Here is a 19,323-nt window from a genome sequence, read left to right on the forward strand (position 1 = left end):
CAAGCCTACAATTGGGGACTCTAAAAAAAAAAAAAAGAAAGCAAACAAGGCTGTAAATATTGTCTACATTATTTTCTCAAACTACAAATCCCTATTTTGACTCCATATCTACAGTACTTATTAAGTTTAATGGAGTCAAAATAGGGATTTGTAGTTTGAGAAAATGATGTAGACAATATTTACAGCCTTGTTTGCTTACTTTTTTTTTTTAGAGTCCCCAATTGTAGGCTTGAAAACATAATCTTTGCACTTTGATTCAACTTGTTTCTGTACTTTATTGATGATCCCTATTTCCCCTTTTTAAATAACATTTTTTAGTAATCATGTTTCTTGAGTTTTTTTATGTCCATTTATGGAGAGTAAATTTTAAGCCTCATATGTGCATATGCATTCAGTTAAATGTTGCATGTTTTTTCAACAATTTACTGCTGCACTGGCTATTTTTCCATCCAACCACTGCACTGAGCTTATTTAAAATAACTAACAATTGTACAACAAAGAATAAACACATGTACAGGTATGCAACCAAAATAAAAAAAAAATGTAAAGTTGTTCTCAAAGGACCATCTTGAAGGCAAAGATTGTATCATCACAGATCTAATGACCAGCTTCCATCAATGTCACAATGTAATGTAACAAAAGACAAGCAGCAACAAAGCAATCTCATCAGAATGGAATATTGTTTCTTTTATGATAATACAACATAGGTTAATTAACATAAACAGACTTGGTAACATGCTTACCTTGTTAAGCCTACATGAAACATATGTACGTTCTTCAACAGCCTGCTGTGCTCAAGTGTTTGCTTGAATAAGGTGACACAAATAATGCATGCAACATAGACAACAGCAAATACACTTAGTGTAAATTGCCAATTATCAACAACATTTACAACTGCTACCTTAACTTCCACTATTTAAAAATAGCAATAGCTATATGCAGTTGTAATAAATCCTGAACATTCACTCATGATTTCAGCAAAGTAAAAGAAACATTAGAAAGAATCACCAACATAATCTAAGTAGAAAAATGTAGTATGTTAATCATGTATGTTTATGAACATTAGAAAGAATCACCAACATAATCTAAGTAGAAAAATGTAGTATGTTAATCATCCACTGTCAAAAAATTGCTGAAATATGGTTTTGGAAATCCACATAAAGACAACAAACTTGAGTAATGATATGCAACAGCAAAATTGGGAACCTTTCATGTGGCAGTGTACAATTAATGCACCAGATATTCAAGAGTTGTAGTTTCCAACTAACAGGCACACTAGGGAAACACCGGATTGTTTTACGGCAGAAAGTGAAGGACTTAGAAAATTTCAAAACATGATGAAATCAAGGAGAATGAATTAAGTTTAACAGTACTCTCTCAGTTATCTGCAAAATTCCTGTACAATCTCACATTACAGTAGGTATAATTTGCAATCATTTTGTAGTGGAGTCATAATAGGGATTTGTAGCTTAAGCAAACTGTCAGTATTAGATCTCCAGCATTGTTTGCCTACTTTTTGTGATCCCTATTTATAGATTTTAAATTCTCAATTTTTAATTATCTTGTATGTTGGCTTTGTTAATGCACAGAAATGGGCAAATATATGCCAAGAGTAAGACACAACCCCACTAATCATGTATAACATTTTACCAGTAGAAAAGCAGTCTTTCAAATAAAACAAATACATTTAAAACATCATTTTTAATAAAGCTTCAGGTCTTTTAAAGTAATCATTTACATAGCCAGGTGGCTTTGTGCCTGAGGTTTCATGTAAACATACATTTAACAGGTGTTGCATACAAAGGCAGCCACTCATAACAACATTGTGTTTATTATGTATTTATAACCATGTAAACCAACTTTCAATGAAAAATAATCAACTTTTAAGTAGGTCATGGACATTTGCAGCATTTCATATAGTATATCTGTCTAGGTTTTTGCACCAAATACCCAGCCAATTTGCTGTAGGCTTGAGAAACAATAATAATAATATGAACAAATGGGCAAATTTTGATGTTGTCTAACAATCATGAAATCACTTATTTTCCTTATTATCAATGATTGGGTGGTCTTAACATGTGAAAAAGATCTTCAAGAATAAGCCTGCCTTTTTAAGTTGGTTTTTGCCTGAATGTTCTATTACAGTTTTGAGCATTCCTGTGCAATCCCTTTTATGAACTACTGCCGTGGTTCATGATGTTAACCTGGCATTATCAGGTCACATTTGACAATGTACTTCCTAAAACTTTATGTTGTGCATGTGATTTCCATAAATGTTTTTATAACATGAATCTTGACTCTGTATTCTTGATTCCTTAGTATGTCAGCTAATTATCTTCCATGTTTTTGACAACTTATCTAGCAACATCTCAAAAGGTCTGTTAAATTATATTATACTATGTGATTTTGTAATTTAGTTACTGTATATGTTTTCATAAAGAAATCAAATTTCCAATGTATTTTTCACTTTTCATATTTGTTTATAATTCAAACGTGTATACAGTAAGTACATCCTCTTGTTAATTTTTATTTGGATTCTTTGAAATTAATCATCTAGCCAATGGAAGGTTTGTAAATCTAATATAATTTTATCCTGTATACAGCATCAAAATATTGATCTACAGATTTGTACTTACTGTCAAGAGAATAAAACAGCTCTGGTTTATCTTCTACCATGTTTTTGTAACCAACAATTGGAATATCTGTTGATCGTTGCTGTTGACCTTCTATTCCTTTAGCACTAAAACTAATATCACTCTGTACAACCCCCTTTTCATTAACTGGCATTTTGTCTGTTGTATTCATAGTAGATACATCTTTTACTTTTGTGTCTTCATCAGAGCTCCATACAAACAAGCCACTTGAAAAGTTAACAAAGTTTTTTGGTGATGAGGAAATGAGTTTAGAAATAGATTCTGTATAAGAAGACAGAGATTCCATTGGGTAAGATAATCTTTTAATCATTTTCTCTCGCCTACTCTCTACCACACAGTGAGGACTGGCAGAACGCTGTCTAGTAACAAGATTATGAAGACTTTTGTCTTCATGAGGCATGATTAACATACCACTGTCATCGACAACATCTGCTCTTGCAAAGTTATCTGTAGCAGATTTACTTTTAATATTATCCTTCTGTGAAAATTTTTTTAATGTTCCTAGAGTACAAGTAACTTCTTCCTTCTTTATATACTGACAAGTATCAACACTTGCTGGCCTTTTTCTTTCAATTAAATCATACTGAACCTTTTTATGAGTGAATGCTTCAGCAACTTCCTGATCAAAGTCCTTTCCAGTAGGACCTTCTGGGATGTCCTGGAAAGATTGCTCTGTACCTACATTTTCTAACTCTTCTGTTTCACTGTCTATTTTTGCCACATTTAAATCTTTGGAGAGTTCAGTTTTGCCTGCTTTCTCTTGTTCTATTACTATAGTCTCAAAACCTTCACTATGTTTACTTGTTATAGCTTCTGTTTTTTGCACATGTGAATCTTCTGAAACTGGAATACTCAATGGTGAATGGTATACATCTGGTTTTGGAAGATTATGTCTGTAATAGTAATTGAAAAAAATGTATGTGTAACTCCAATCATGCTATATACAAAACAAAGACAATTCAAAATTTATTACACTATATATATATATATATATATATATATACATGTTTAAATAAATAAGAAGCTAACCTTGGTATTTTTCACTCAACATGTAATGAAATAAACATTAATATGTAGTAACCAGAATGTTCTGTAGACAACATTTTACCATGCTTGTCATCCTCACTGATTATAATAAAATACTGCATTAAAAAATTTCAAAAGATGATCAAATGAAAAAAGATATTTTGCACAGTAGGTGTGAAAAATACATGTCTACTTGTAAAGGTGAAAACATCTGCACTTGCTTAAAAACCTAAACATAATGACACAATAGCACCATTTTAAAAATAACTACAATATTTTAGCAATATGAATATCCTAGCAAGATTAATAAGAAAGTAAAATGTATTAATACAACTTAATAAAAGTGCATGATTGAAACACTTAGAAAATACAAAACAGCTTAATGTTAGTTTGAACATTCAGAATATAAATAAGTAGAAAGACTTGATTTGTTTCTTTGATGAAATTCACTTAATTTCAAAGCTTCTGTGATTTTGCAACTTAATCATAATCTTAATATACCAGACAATTAAAACACACAAAAAAGTGGTTTCAACCTTTTCAAGACCAGAGTGATATCACTAATATTCCTGATAACCCTCTTCTCAAAGTGGAAATACTCAACCAAACAGCATGAAACTTACTACAAACTTTCTATACAATATCTAGTTTCTGTTTTAAAAAGTTCATATAATTGGATTTAGAATTCATATAATTGTTTGGCTGTGAAATTTCCAAAAATTTTGTAATGAAACCATTGTTAAAATAACACTAATAAACCTTTTTTTTGATGAAGAAATGCTGTAGAACCAAAGGTAATATATATGTGTGGTGCTAACTTGGTTAACTTCAGGCTGTGCATATAAATTACTTTTGGTTCTATGACATTTATTCATAATTTTTCTAAATGTAACTGAATTTATTTGATGACTAAGTCACGACCCTGAAAATAGGCTGATTAATGTGTGAAAGCTCAATTCTCACTTTCAATAATTGGTTCATACAAACCCGAAAAAACCAGCATATCAGTGGGGAGGAAGGATGGGAAGTGGGGGAGATAAGTACCTATCGGAAATACATTTTCCTTACTAGAAAATGCTAACTTCCGAAACAGTACTACCTCTTATCCCCCATAGCTAGAATCCCACATTAGAAAGGTGGAGGGGCCAGTGAAGGCACCAAAACAAATAATCAAGTGGAGAGCGACCACTAAGAAAAAAGCAGATGTGCCACAAATAGAATATGAGGCACACCTGTGGAGTGTAGCACTACTTCTGGAACAGGTATGTTCTTCAATCAGATATTAATTGGTGACCAAGCACAATCAAAATTATTCAGTCACTTGAAGAATGAGTTAAAACACACATCTATACATGAGAATGCCACTGAGAAAGTGAGAATTGTGCCACAATGGTGGAGGGAGCTACCAGTGCTAGTATGGAGTGCACAATGCAATTGGTGGAGGGTGGTGACATGATCAGCATATGTTGCTGCAATTACACGAAAAATATAGGATATAAAATACTGGTGTCCTGTTAAAATAAATTACCAATGCCTAGAGAGCAAATGAAGGTCAAGACAATTATGAGTGTGAGAAGATAGTACCGTTTCCGAATTTGTGAAGCTACACTGTGACCCTTCTAATACAAGGAAAGGTAGGTTACAGAGGTATCTTTTAAACCTGAAAAAGGATAACAATCTAAATGAAAAACAATTTTGAATACTAGACCATCAGGCAGTCATCCAGAAGTATTTTATGGTGTTCCTAAAATTCATAAAGAAGAATGTTTATTGCAACCTAGAGTTTCTAACTCTGGAACTTACAACCATGCTTTAGTTGGTTTCTTTGGTTGAATTTTTGAAGACTTGTACCAACATCGAACACACACTGAAATGCAGCTTTGAATTATCCAGTGAAATACAATAAATGGAGTTTGACAGTAACCTTTACTGTGCCATCTTTGATGTTGAGTTGTTTTATACAAACATGGCATTAGAAAAAACTAAACAGTTGAGTGCAGACCTTATTTTTAACAAGATTTCTGATAATCTGAGTACTCCCAAATCAGATTTTTTAAAATTAGTAAACTTCTCAACAAAGAATCTCTTTTTTTTTCCCTTGACATCAATTTTTGCAATCAGATTGATGGCTTTGCTATGGGTTCCAGATTGGTGCCTTCTTGAGCCAATCTTTTTTTTCTGTGCTACCATAAAAATAAATGGTTTGAAGTCTGTTCACAATCATTCAAACCGTTTTACTGTCGTAGATATGTAGAAGATACTTTTACCGTTTTTAGAAACTCTCATCAAGTTTCTCAATTTTTGAGTACTTGAACAGTAAACATAGCAAGATAAAATTTATTGTTGAACATCAACAAGATCATAAACTCTCTTTTCTGGTCAAACTGATTCACAACAATAATGATGACTTTCAATGTGAATTATACCATAAAGAAAAGTTTACTATACTGTATTCTAACTTCACAAGCTTGGTAGCAAATGTTTGTGAAGAAAAGTTAGTTAAGATTTTGTTTCATCATACACAAAAAATATGTAGTACTTATGAAGTTTTACATAAAGAATTTAATAACATAAAATAATTCTTATGCAAAAAAATGGTTTTCTTATATATATGTTATTGATAGAATACTTTGTAATTATCTGAATAATTAGGGTTTCATCAACATATGAAGTTCATAAATAAGTGGTTTCATTACCTTGCCATATAATGAGTAAATATTTTTGTATTATAAAAACCAGTTAAGAAATGTATTTTGTAGAGTATATGCTCAAATACAGCTAAGATGTGTTTTTAAACCAAATTATCATCTATGATCTTTTTTATTTCAATTTATGGACTATATACCTGCATCAAATGTAGTATATAAACCTAGTTGTCTCTACTGTCTGCAAGGATACATTAGGTCCAATAAAAGAAAATTGTGAACTCATGTTAAAGAATATGCTAGAAAAAGCCCTAGATGAGTATGACATAATTTTCCATTCAAATCATTTTAAAATCTTAGCAAAGGCCAGTGTTGAACAGGTCCTCTGTATAAAAGAGAGCTTGTTCATACACAAACTAAGGCCAGAAATTAACCAATTTAGCTCCATATATAAATTACCTTTAGTTCTTTATTATTCATTATTCATTTCTCTATAAGTAACTGAAAAGTTTCCATCTCACTTAAAACTTGTTTGACTTAAGTTAGATAATTTAATAACTTACGACCACTCGGGAGCATGTTTCACCCTCATATGAGCAATATCATGGTATAAAGCTGCTCGAAAAACCATCTCCATAGGTGCTATTACACCATAGCTTTCAGCCCCATGCTCCAAAACCAATGGGTCAGAGACATTTGGATCAAACATCAGTGCATTAGGTGTGACCAGTAAGACTCCACTTACCACACCCTAGAAAAAGAAAATTATGTAGTTTTGAATAAATCTTAATCTTTTACACACAAAAGAAAAAAAAATTCATAAAATCAAAAGTTTTAGGCAGCATTTATAAGTGTTATGACTTTTCTTGAGCAAGGTTCAGAATCAAAATTATTTGATACCAACCACTACCACTGTGAATAACAAAATTAAATTATTAAAAAGAAATAATAGTTTTATGCTTAGTATTTTGAAAGTTTTATCACTGTTAGACATTCAACAGTGTTACAATGGTTTAAAGAACATGAAAAAAAATGCTGCAAATTAAATACTGTTAATATAATAATTATATGTTATACAAGCATTATATAGTTATTTTTCCATAGTCAATTAATAAAGGTATAGCACTGAATACCAACCACAAGTTCTTGATGTTTGTAAAAACCTCAAAACTGTAGAGAAGACATTGCACAAACCTTATTACTAAAATCAACATCAGTATAACATAAATTATCAACAAGTATGTAAAACAAGATTTTATTTTATAGTATATTCCTTGTTCTCCAGCTGCAATTAATCATCCAGTTTGATCATTTGTTTTTAACCCTAGAACTTTAGCATGGTGTCACTACGATCTCATACAAGCTAAACTTGTATATTAAACTAACCATTCTAGGGTTAAGCACAAAGTTGCACAATGGGCAACTGCAGAGATTGAACCATGAATTTTAACATTATAACCCTCAAGTTTACCACTAAGCCACTGGTGAAATTTAATGAAAAAATAGATAGTTACTCACTACATATTTTATATTTATGAATAATCATAATAACTGAGTTTTAACTGACTGAAAACATTTCAGTCCTCTAAAACAAGAGGATGGAATGCAAGAAAAAATAGCTCACAATAACAAAAAAGCATCACATTAGCAGACACAAAGATTTAGATCTAATTATCATCATACACCATGGGAATTAGGAAATTTTCTGGTGATTGTGCAAGGAAAACAATATTGAAAATATTTAAACTTGTAATGAGAAAAAGTAATACTAGTTTCTTTTTGAGCAACTGTTAAAAAATAAAATATTTTTCACTTTGTCAGTATTATGCAGGGCATCATTTTCTGTGCATGTCACAAGATTTTACTGAGTTACATTCCAAATTTAATTGAAGAACTTTATTATCATGATATACAAATACACTTGGCATCAAAATGTAGCTAATTATCCATATTTTGATATTAAATATGTTTTAAGTTCTTAATTTCATAAGGCAATGTTAAAAAAAAATCCTCACTTTCTTCTAGTATGAGAATTAGGACATTTTATCTCTAGGCATCCTCTCTTCTCTAATTTATTTACCACTCCTCCAAGAAGTACAAATGTAATGTAAATTACTCATAATAATATTGTCATTGCTCAGGCAAAGCATAATTTTTTATATCATTCAATCTTATTTCTTTACAGAGCCACAAACTTGAAAACCAGACCCACTTGCCATGCCAACTTGTAACATCCTCTTTTCACAAATTCCCAATAGTTCTCTCTGACATTCAATACTACATTATTTATAACCAATAGAAAGCCACATTTTTAATCTATCAAATGATATATATTATTATATTGTTTTCTGTCTATTTTGCTTCCAGTTCAAACTTTATTCCCACAGAAAACACATCAACAAGCTTAACTGAATTTTTAATGCCTCTTGTTGCAAAGTTAGAAAGCCAGAAAAAATGTGATAGTTATCAGACACTGTCTGCTTTTTACATGTTATTATTCCATGTTCTTTGATGCATTATTTAATTAAATAAAAAATTATTTAGTGTAGTAGTACCATTAATATAAAAAGTAGGGTAAAGTTTCATCGACAGTAAACAGTAGAGAAAAAGAAGACCCACGTTAGTACCATACTTCTTGTTTTTCATCTATATTCTTTATTTATTATTATAAAAGTAACTAAAATGTAAAAATTACAAACTTATTAGGTTAGATTAGGTAAAATAAAAAAAGAAATAATAATAATTTTTCTAGAGGTACACTCACAAGCAACTCATGAGAAGCCCGTGCATTACTGTAATTCAATAGAATAATGTGAGCTACATATTCATCAAGTGATTTACAACTTGTGTGGCAGGAATATTAGTTAGACCCAGTTCAAAGGGCAATAAAACAATAAAATCTATGCATAAACAAATGTATACTATTATGAGTTTAAAGCAATTTAGAATAGAGAAATCTGGTTTCATGTTACAATTTGAATTCATTCTAGAAAGAAGAAAAGGGTAATTTTTATTTATTTAGATTTTTCTTTTGGTGGTTATGAGGTTGGGAAAATTGACCAACCTTGTGTAAAGTTAGGGTAGAGAAAATAACAGATAAATAAAGAATTTTACAAAAAAACATTTAAGATTTGCTTAGGAGGTTCTATCGGTTATGCAAATAAAATTTGAGATTTTTCATAAGAAGTATTTTTAATCTTAACATGAAAATCTCTTTGCACCCAGAGCAGTCAACCCTTTGACTCCATATATTCATGGAGAAATTTTAGTGAAAACATTTCATTAAAAATTCTGATTTTTTGTCTATAAATGACTCTTGGTTATTGAAATCTTGTAAAATTTTGTGAAGATACATAAAACATATTAGAAGTTATAGTATGGAAACTATAAATGTCAATTTGGGGTCATGAGCTCAGCTGATTCAGCTGAGCCCATAGCGCATGTTTTAAACAAACACAACTAAGTCTAACTGAAGTTAAAATGCATCAACATATTGTATATTTAACAGTAATGCTAACTATTATTGGTGGAAAATAGAAAAAAAACTTAGAAAATAATAAATTTCTAAATTCATAACTACATAAATATCATATAGTTCTAAAAAATACTATTAAACCAAGGACTAATGCAGGTTTGAGTTTTTTATACTATTTGGAGTTTTATGTGGAACTTTGTTTTTTTCAAAAAGCATATTAACTTCAAAATAATTTTGCTTTAATATATTTCAGGATATAAAATCATTCATATGAAATCAGTGACTCTCTTTCTGTTGTTTGGTATCTCAATAAACATGAACTTCTACACCTAACCTCACTCAACCAATTATAACATATATATATTTGATTTTAAAACTATTGTACATTTTGAATAAATGTAACTCAGGGGTGATTACTGCATATCTTGAGAAAAACCTGAGGAAATGCTTCCTTGTATTTCATATGAAAACTATTCAATACTTAAATGAAAATCTAAAAAAATATTTACAAAAACCTACTTAACTGGCAATTTTTTTTGTCATTAAATGAAGAATCAATTAAATATTTATTGACATAATCAGACTTCTGAGCTATAAAAATTAACAATTTTTTAATAAACAAAATTCTGAACAATTTAAAACTATACAAACAGTTGACTTTACCACTCTGTATATGACAATTCCACTGAAAGATTTAATTTCAGTTATGAATTTATTAATTCAACAATACTGTAACCGTTCCATACTACTTAAGAAAAGAAATTTTAACACCAAAAATATAAAAAATATATTAAGTTTTTGTATTTGCAATAATTATATTTTTTTCAAGTAATAGGAGTTCCAAAGGGAGCTAACTATTCTACTCGTATAGCTAATTTATCTTTATTTCTACAAAAACAAGTTTATTGAAAACATCATAAATCCAGATATTTTTGCCTTAATTAATGGATATATTGATGAGTTAACTGGTATAAATAATACTTAAAAACACTCCAATTTCTGAAGTAGAACCATATTATCGAGATGTTGAAATCAAAATAATTAATCATGATATTAATTTAAATGTTTCTCATAAAAGAAAAAAAAAATGTCTTTTTGTTTGTTTGTAGTTAAGAACAAAGCTATACAATGGGCTGTCTGCCCACTATAGGTATCAAAACCCAGTTTCTAGCATTGTAAGTCCACAGACATACCACTGTGCCACTGGGGGGATTTTCCTTTTGAATATACAGCCTACTCTCTCCTAATTGTAATATGCCATATTCTTTTGTTATAACTTCACAATTGCTCAGTGTCAGGTTTTTACATATGTGTGTGTGTGTGGGCAAGGATTCTTTACAGTAAGTGTCTATGACTTGTTGGCAATAAATTTGAACAATAAACAAAGAGCACACACTCCATTTGTTTTAAAATAATATATTAAAACAAGTCAAACTTGTAAACAAATGTTTTTCCCACAGTTAATCATTACAGTTGTATCCAGAGCTTTAAATAATCATCTCTTTTCCCCAAATTCCACAAAGGCTGGTTCAGTTACTTTAGACCACAATTGACAAGATGAATTATTCTCCTCTGCTCTGCTGTTACAAGATAATTGGTAATAATTTCACTTATATTACACTGTTGGTTACCACAGTTGTATCCAGAGCTTTACGTAATTGTCTCTTTTCATCAAATGTCCACATAGGCTTGTTCAATTACTTTACAAAACAACTGACAAGACAAACTATTCTTCTCTACTCTGTTATTACAATACAATCTGTGTTAATTTCATTGAAAACAAAATGTCACTATATGCTATTTATGGCTAAGCTTAGAAACACAGTCTAGATCTATTTGACTATATCTCTTACTAACTTAACTTCATTTCACTTAACTTTGTCTTACTTAATTCCTTTCTATATTGAACTAATTTTTCAATGTATATATATAAACAGACACATACATGAGAGCAGTCTCAAACATTCCACACACTACTAGATGTATGATGCAACAATACTTACTTAAAGCAATGAGAAAAATCGGAAGGTTCGAATAACATGATGCAATAATACAACAAGCACCAATTCACAACAGTTAAACAGCATGTGATTTGCACAGTTATGTAAACAAACCTGCGATAAACTGATAAACTATTGCTTCTAAAAATAACTAAATTTAGCACTTGAGCTATGTAAACATTCACATTAAACTTAAATATAAAATGAAACACTCATGTATATCCATCACTCAGATTCTTGAATATTTGTAATAAATTACGATATTTCCTTATTAATGTTGAGATATTTACAAAAAACTAATACCTAATGGATTTAACAAATAAGCATTAAATAAAATTAAGAAAAAATTTTGTGGTAAATACAAAAATGTATTATATAAATATATAGAAGAGTTAAAAGTTTATTGATTGAAATTTCCAGTTAATATTTTTAGTTTTTAATAAGGTCATTTAAACATCTTGGCACTATTTTCATGCATGTATTAACAACATTATTGTACATAAATATAAAAGCTCTTATAAAGAGTTGACAAAGTCTGGAAATTAGTAGTTAAAGTAGACTATAAGTAAACTTAACAGGTGAAGGTGAAGGTTATACTAGTTCAGATAACTTGGTTGGGTTTTTGTATTTTTATACAAGTATAATTTGTCTACTGAACTACTGATTTCAGCTTTTACTACTATAATGGGGGCTGGAGTGTTAACATCAAGAGGTAAGGTTCTTTCCCTCAATAGCAGATCCCTATTTATTTTTATTTTTCTTTCATTTTACATTTCTTTGGAGAGCAGTCACTTTCCCACAACTGTCTGCAGGCAATGATGGGTGATATAGATGTGGGATGTTGTGTGCTTGAGCACTTATAACTTGATCTCCTAACTTCTTATTTTTATTACTTATTTTATGTTTACTCTTCTTTCTTTAACATGTGAGACTAGCAAATGGAAGTTAAGACTAGTAAATGGTGTATCCCCTCCACAATGTGGGTCTTACTTCTGCAGTCACCTCCAAAACCCAGGGCACATGTTATATCCCACATTATAGCCTATGCCCTAGTGATCTTTTCAATATATGTAGCATTTTTGTTGTAGTTGTTAAAGCTTGTTTTGATAATTAAAATGTTTTAAATAAGACACATTCACAAGCTAGTTAAGAATGGGCTAGGACCAAAGTAATTTCCTATTACTACAATAATAACAAACATAATCTGCAAAACCTACAGTACATATCAATTAACTGAGTTAGTGTAATTTATGGCAGAAATTACCTATTGAAAATATACAACTTGGAAATCTCACCTGTCCATCTGTGATGTGCCTTGCATCAATTTTCAAAAATTTTTCTAAACACTCCTTGTCTAACTCTTTAGCAGTTGTAGGAACAGAATGTTTTGTGCTTGCAGCACCTAATTGTGTTCCACATTTGTTTGCATCTGAAATGACTGTGGTAGAAAGAACTAATTCCTCTATGGGTGATTTTACTCTTTCCACATGTCCTGGCTTAGGACTTGATCTCTGAAAAAGTGATCATCTGATCAAAACAAAAAAATATACTGAGGTATCTTAACCAATCACAAGGGCATTTTACAGTGTGTACTGTTATGAATTTACTATGGTTCAAAATAAGATTTAACATAAATTTGTTCATGTGTAAAATGATGATTAAAGTATTTTGCTCAATACATTTCTTGAAAAAAAAAGAACCTTCAACTACAGAAGAAAAAATCTATTTCCAACAATTCAATCATCTCATTTGCTGAATACAATTAGAAAAACTAAATGTAATTGATTAAAAATCAGGCATACTTAAAGGTGTTTTCAAAACAGTCAAAAAAACTAATCATGTGATATAACATACAAAAAACAATAAAACTGTGTTGAAGATTCTAGATGAATGTTCAAAAAGATAGCATTTATTACACTAATACTGAATACCAATATTGTTGAACAAAATTACTGGGGTTAGAAAAAAACAGCTTGTAAATATAAATAAAAAAGGTTAATACATAGACAATGTGTAAATAAAACCTTTGTAAATGAAACATCGGCATACAATGAGTAAATGAGAAACAATTTTAAAAGGAAAATAAGGGTATAAATGAGGTAATGTGTGCACACACAAGAGAATGGAACAACACCTTAAAAGTTTCTATAAAAGCATGTTCTAAAACCAAATAAGAATACACACATTATAATAAGAAAACCAATATGCTGCACATTTGCAAATGTTGATCAAACTTTAAATGCAATTGTTATAAAACATTTGAACATTTGGTTAAAAATATCTACAATAAAATACATTCTATTTATGATGGAGCAAGATAATATGTATTTAGTCAATATTTCCAATTTAAAGTGTCCATACTCTATTTCCAGTTATTTCTTAATTTCAAGTCCAAGTGTTTGAAAAAGCTTTTTTAAAATTTTCTATAACTTGATAGAAAAACCTAGAATAGTTATATCATTATTTACTTAGTGTAAGTTGAAAGTAAATAATGCAATATAGTTTTTCTGAATGGTTATTTTTTAAAGCATATTTATATCATTGAAACCAGACAGAATCTTTAGCAATTTCATAGATGGAAAATTTGTGTGTTTTATAGAGATAGTCGGTAATCAAGCTGTGGTTTACATACAGTAAGAAAAGTGAGAGAAAATAAAGTGAAACAAGTATCTTACTAAATTTGTGAAAAATTCCTGCAATAAAGAGGGTGTTCTTTATTAAACCGAAGAAAATGTTATCAAGAAAATTAAGCTACTTGTCATTGCAACTGCTTAGTAGTGAAGCTGCAAATGAAGGTGAAGTAATTTCAGAAACCTATGAAAACCTAGGTTGGTAAATAAATCAGAGAAGAGGTGATACCTGGAAAGCAAATGTCACAATTCTCATACTAGTTGAAGTTTGGAAATTTATTTTTAGTATTGCCTTATAAAATTAAGAACTTAAAATTTATATAATATTAAAATATGGATAATTAGCTACATTTTGATGCCAAGTTTATTTGTATACCGTAATAAGAAAGTAGTTTAATTAAATTTAAAATGTAACTCACTAAAACCTCATGGCATGCACACGAAAAAATGCCCATAGTGAAAGCTAGACACGATGTTCTTTTTTATTTTTACACTTATGCAATCATTTGTTAGTTCACAACAAGTAACAGATTTATGAAATGGTTTCAAAGAGTACAAAAACAAGCAAACATACATAAACAGATAAAACAAATTCTTTATTCATAATAGAATTGCTGTAGTCTTCCAACAATGGCTGTCTTCCAAGTTTGCAATACAACTGCAGTTGAGTTTTTGGGTTGGTGGAATATACATAACTAAGTCATAGATGAAGACTAGAGCTAGAATCTTGATATGTTGTAGTGTCAAGTCAGAATAAAATTCCTAGTGCAATATCCGACAATCCTAGATTACCTATATCAATGATCATTCTTATTATACATGTAAAAGAAAATGAACTCCAGCTCATGCTAACTTGCACAAGGCTCTGTACCACCCCTCAGCTTGAGAAAGATACATATCATAAGAGGAATGATGATATAGAAAAAAAGTTTGTGAGTTATAAGCCTTTTACAGAGTGATCATTATGTTACTTAACCTTCATCTAAGTTAAAGGATTAATGCAAGTTTATGGTCTTTATCTTTCACATCCAGTTCACAAGAATGTGAGGTAACTACAAAACACTTGCAAGAAAATTTTAAACAATTTACCAGAATATGTATCAAGTAAAAAAGTTCTTCAAAAATACAATTTTGAATTATTTTTAATAACAGTTTGTGAGAAGAGAGGACCGGAGATAGTTACAAGTTCACGGAATTGAGGAAAAATGAGACAACTATATGTTTCACAAATACATAATTTATTCACGACCATGATTTTGCCAGAAAAGGCATCATCATGGTTGTGAATAAAGGATGTATTTGTGAAACATACAATTGTCTTGTTTTTCCTTTTTCTTTTTAAGTTATGTAGTGTAGTATAATGAATAGATTAAGAATTTAAAATAGTTATTGATATACAGGGGGCTCATCCAATCTTATGAATATTATTCCTTTGTTTTAGAATAAACCTGTTATGTATGTAGAAAGTTGTGTTGCAACAATGTGAATGTCCAACTGTTAATATAAAAAAAAGCTGTCATATTAAAAACCTAAGGAATGCCGATTAGATTTGTTTGTAATTAAGCACAAAGCGACACAATGAGACATCTGTGCTCTGCCCACCGCAGGTATCAAAACCTGGTCTCTAGCATTGTAAGTCTTCAGACATACAGCTTTGCTACTGGGAGTGACCACTGATTAGACAAAACTTCATTAGAGCTCATCACAATTTTTGACTACTATAAAATGAAGAAAACAGGAATTGTAAAACATAATCATCAAACAGAGAAGTAACCACGCCCATGTTTTTAGGTACAAGTTGCAAGAAGGGCCTACACAAATATAATGAGCTAATGATACAAGATACTTTGAAATTAAATATCTAAAGAAACAAAAAGAGACTTAACTCCTGAAACACTGCTACACCTAAGGATGTAGCCTAGAAAATAACTTAGATAAAAATCAGTTTATTAATTAACTGTCATAAATTGCATGCAAAATAATAACTGAATAATAACCATGGGTCCTCATGTATGAGATAAAACAGATCTTACCTCCAATATTCAAGAGTGCAGCAAAAGATGATATGGACAGCTAGCTTCCTGATTTCATTTCAGGCAGGTAATTACTTGGAATGGCAGATCTGCAGAACATGCTGCACAACATCTGATCTTGAGCCTGGATGAATTTGAATGAGGTGCAACTTTGAAAGAGTGAAAGCCAGTGGAAAATCAAACAAGCCATTGGACCAAGTTCAAAGCTTAGAGAAGAAGTACAAGAGTTACGTTGACCACTTATATGAAGAATATGCACTATTTGTACAGTAAAGCATACACTGCAATAGCTTCAGCAGATCATAATAATATCCTCAATGACAAGTTTGTGGAAGGGTACAACCAGTGATATGATGAGGTGCCACATGCGCGTAACAGATCTTCTTGCCCTAACATTGTTTCTCTCGTGATGAGATATGAAGTAGTAACTTCAAACTGGCTGCAGAACAAAAAGAAAACAGCAGCTGTAGCAGCTTTAGCTCAGACAGATAAAACATTCTACCCAAGAACCTACATTGTGCCAAGATTGAACCCAAATAAGGGTTAAACATTACCCACACATTCCTATACTGAAATTCTACTGCAGCTGGGCAATTAGTAGTATTTAGTAATCTTAGTAGGTGGTCCCATCATTCACTTGCATTTGATTCATCAATTAGTACAGTGTTCCTCAAATCCAGGTGAGTAAGCAAAAACAGGTTGAAGGTGGGTACTGCCAGGCAGTTGCCTTCACTCTAGTCAGCACTTCAGAAAGAAGTTGGCAGTTGATGCTTCCAGGCAGTTGCCTTTTGCCTTCCCTCTAGTAAGCAGTTCAAATTAGCGACAGCAGCAGATAGCCTTAGTATCTTTGCAATAATATAAACAACTAATATCATTATATTTGGGCAATGCAAAGATACAATTTTGTGCTTAATAACAAAGAAACATAATAACAATATTTCAATTAGTCACGTAGTTGGAATGATTGATAAAAGTAGCAATTGGAAACCCTAATTTTGATTATTTTGACAATTTATTTAATCACAGCTTTAATTAATCAATTGTTGGAATGATCAATAACAGTAAATAAATGGAAATATCAAATTTGATTAGAAAATTATTTTCATGTTATGTATTGCTGCAAACATGCACAAGTTTTTCTTTCACCACATTCCCTGTATATAACTCATCCTGTGGCAAAAATTGAGTAAGGTAATCTATGTATGCTGGTTATCATCACATATCAGAGATGTGCTGGCTGAAAAACACATGTGGATCAAGTAGTTTCAATGTAGTTTGGTTAAATTGCAGACAGTTAAGCATATACTTGCTAAGTTTGTAGACCTTGACCATCAATTTCCAACAAACAAGTAATTATGATTTCACTTCATAAAGATTAATGCACAAAATCATAAGTGATGTAATTGCCTCAACTGTAAAACATTCCTTCACCAATACCAATGAAAACACTGGGTCCATCAAATTTCTCACATGGTGTGGTGCAGATTATCTAGCAACTCTGTGTGTTTCTTCAGTGAAAAACTACAAACTTTTTTATGATTATTCTATTTGATCAAACTGACATATTCTTTCTCAGTTCTAAGAAAACATAGAACACAGAGTGTTTCTGTCTCAGTGCAATCTAAGCTTATTACTGCATTCTTTACCATACATACACATCTCACCATACATCTGAAATTGTTTTATTCATCAGAAAAACTGTGGTCTCATTCATGGTTTATTTGTGTACAAAATTAAATGTATACATACCTCTAAAGTATATTAAGTCTATTTTGAAACCTCACTGTGCCAACACTGTAGGGACAATATCTAATGCAAAAGAACCAGTAGTCATGCAATGAAAGCCAGCATATCAAAGAATACGTAATATGCCTCAAAATGGGCATTCAAAAGGCTAGAGAGGACTTCATGAGATTCAATACTTAAAGGCACCAATCTATGAAAAACCTCAATGATCTCCTATCATTTCTCTCAAAAGACACAATATAAATACTGTATGTACAGATGTCTCTGCATTATATTTATTTAACGTGTTTTTGTTTAATTATTGACACCAGGTTGAATTTTCCTTATTTTCCTGTTTAAGAGGGGAACTCTGAATCTGATGTATGTTTACTTTATATCAAAGTTTTATGTCTGCTTAGTTATATGTGATGGTTTAGAAACATAATTATGTAATAATAAATGTTGGACTGTTTACTGTCACATGTTCCATGAGTAACACCACATGTTACATTGTGCTCCAGCTTGTAACATACAAACCTTGATAGCCTACTCACCCATCAGTCAACAATCAGGGGTGGAATGTTTTTCACACACAACACTATTTTCACCAAAAGAAAATGTCTTCATGGTGTGTCATTTTCCCAAGTTATGTAACCTTTCCTTTGTTATTTCCATCTTTTCTGGATTCCTCTTGAGATCTGATGGAAACTTGGAGACTTAGTGAAAATGTTATCCCTTTGTTACTGCACTTATTGTTAACACAACTGTATACCTTACTCTCAGCCACGCTGCTTAGCAGGCATCTGGCTACGAACCAACGAGGCTAGTACAAGGACAAGGTCAGTTGCAGAAGTAGCCCAACTCCAAAGACAACAGGATTCCTTGAAAATCACATATTCTAGAGGGTCTCATCAAATTGTTAATAACTTATGAAATTTTTCTTTTAAAAAATCACTATTGAGAAGAGTTAGAAAAGGCAGTATTTCTACAAATATTGGGCTTTCTTAGTATTTGACACATTTTGGTGCTTTCTTCTTGGAAACTAGTAACATGATGACAAGGATTCTTTGTTTTAGTTTATATTTCTTGCAGTTGAACCTGCTTTTAATGACGTAATGAACAGTAATTAAGTCAT

The 19,323-nt window shown here is 30.9% G+C and overlaps 1 protein-coding gene across 4 annotated transcripts in view; it reads right to left on the reverse strand.

Moving 5' to 3' along the window:
• The window catches only part of LOC106461580 (oxidation resistance protein 1-like), a 163,721-nt gene that overhangs the window by 70,120 nt on the left and 74,278 nt on the right, over nt 1-19,323 (reverse strand). For all 4 annotated transcript variants that reach the window (XM_022388589.1, XM_022388587.1, XM_022388588.1 and 1 more), the window contains 3 exons: nt 13,096-13,311; nt 6,889-7,076; nt 2,637-3,547 (listed from right to left, as the gene is read on the reverse strand). In XM_022388589.1, the coding sequence (XP_022244297.1) occupies nt 2,637-3,547; nt 6,889-7,076; nt 13,096-13,311 (1,315 nt within the window). The remainder of the gene's footprint in view (nt 1-2,636; nt 3,548-6,888; nt 7,077-13,095; nt 13,312-19,323) is intronic.

The sequence above is a fragment of the Limulus polyphemus genome, unplaced genomic scaffold (assembly GCF_000517525.1).
Source record: "Limulus polyphemus unplaced genomic scaffold, Limulus_polyphemus-2.1.2 Scaffold991, whole genome shotgun sequence".
Taxonomy (NCBI): Eukaryota; Metazoa; Arthropoda; class Merostomata; order Xiphosura; family Limulidae; genus Limulus; species Limulus polyphemus.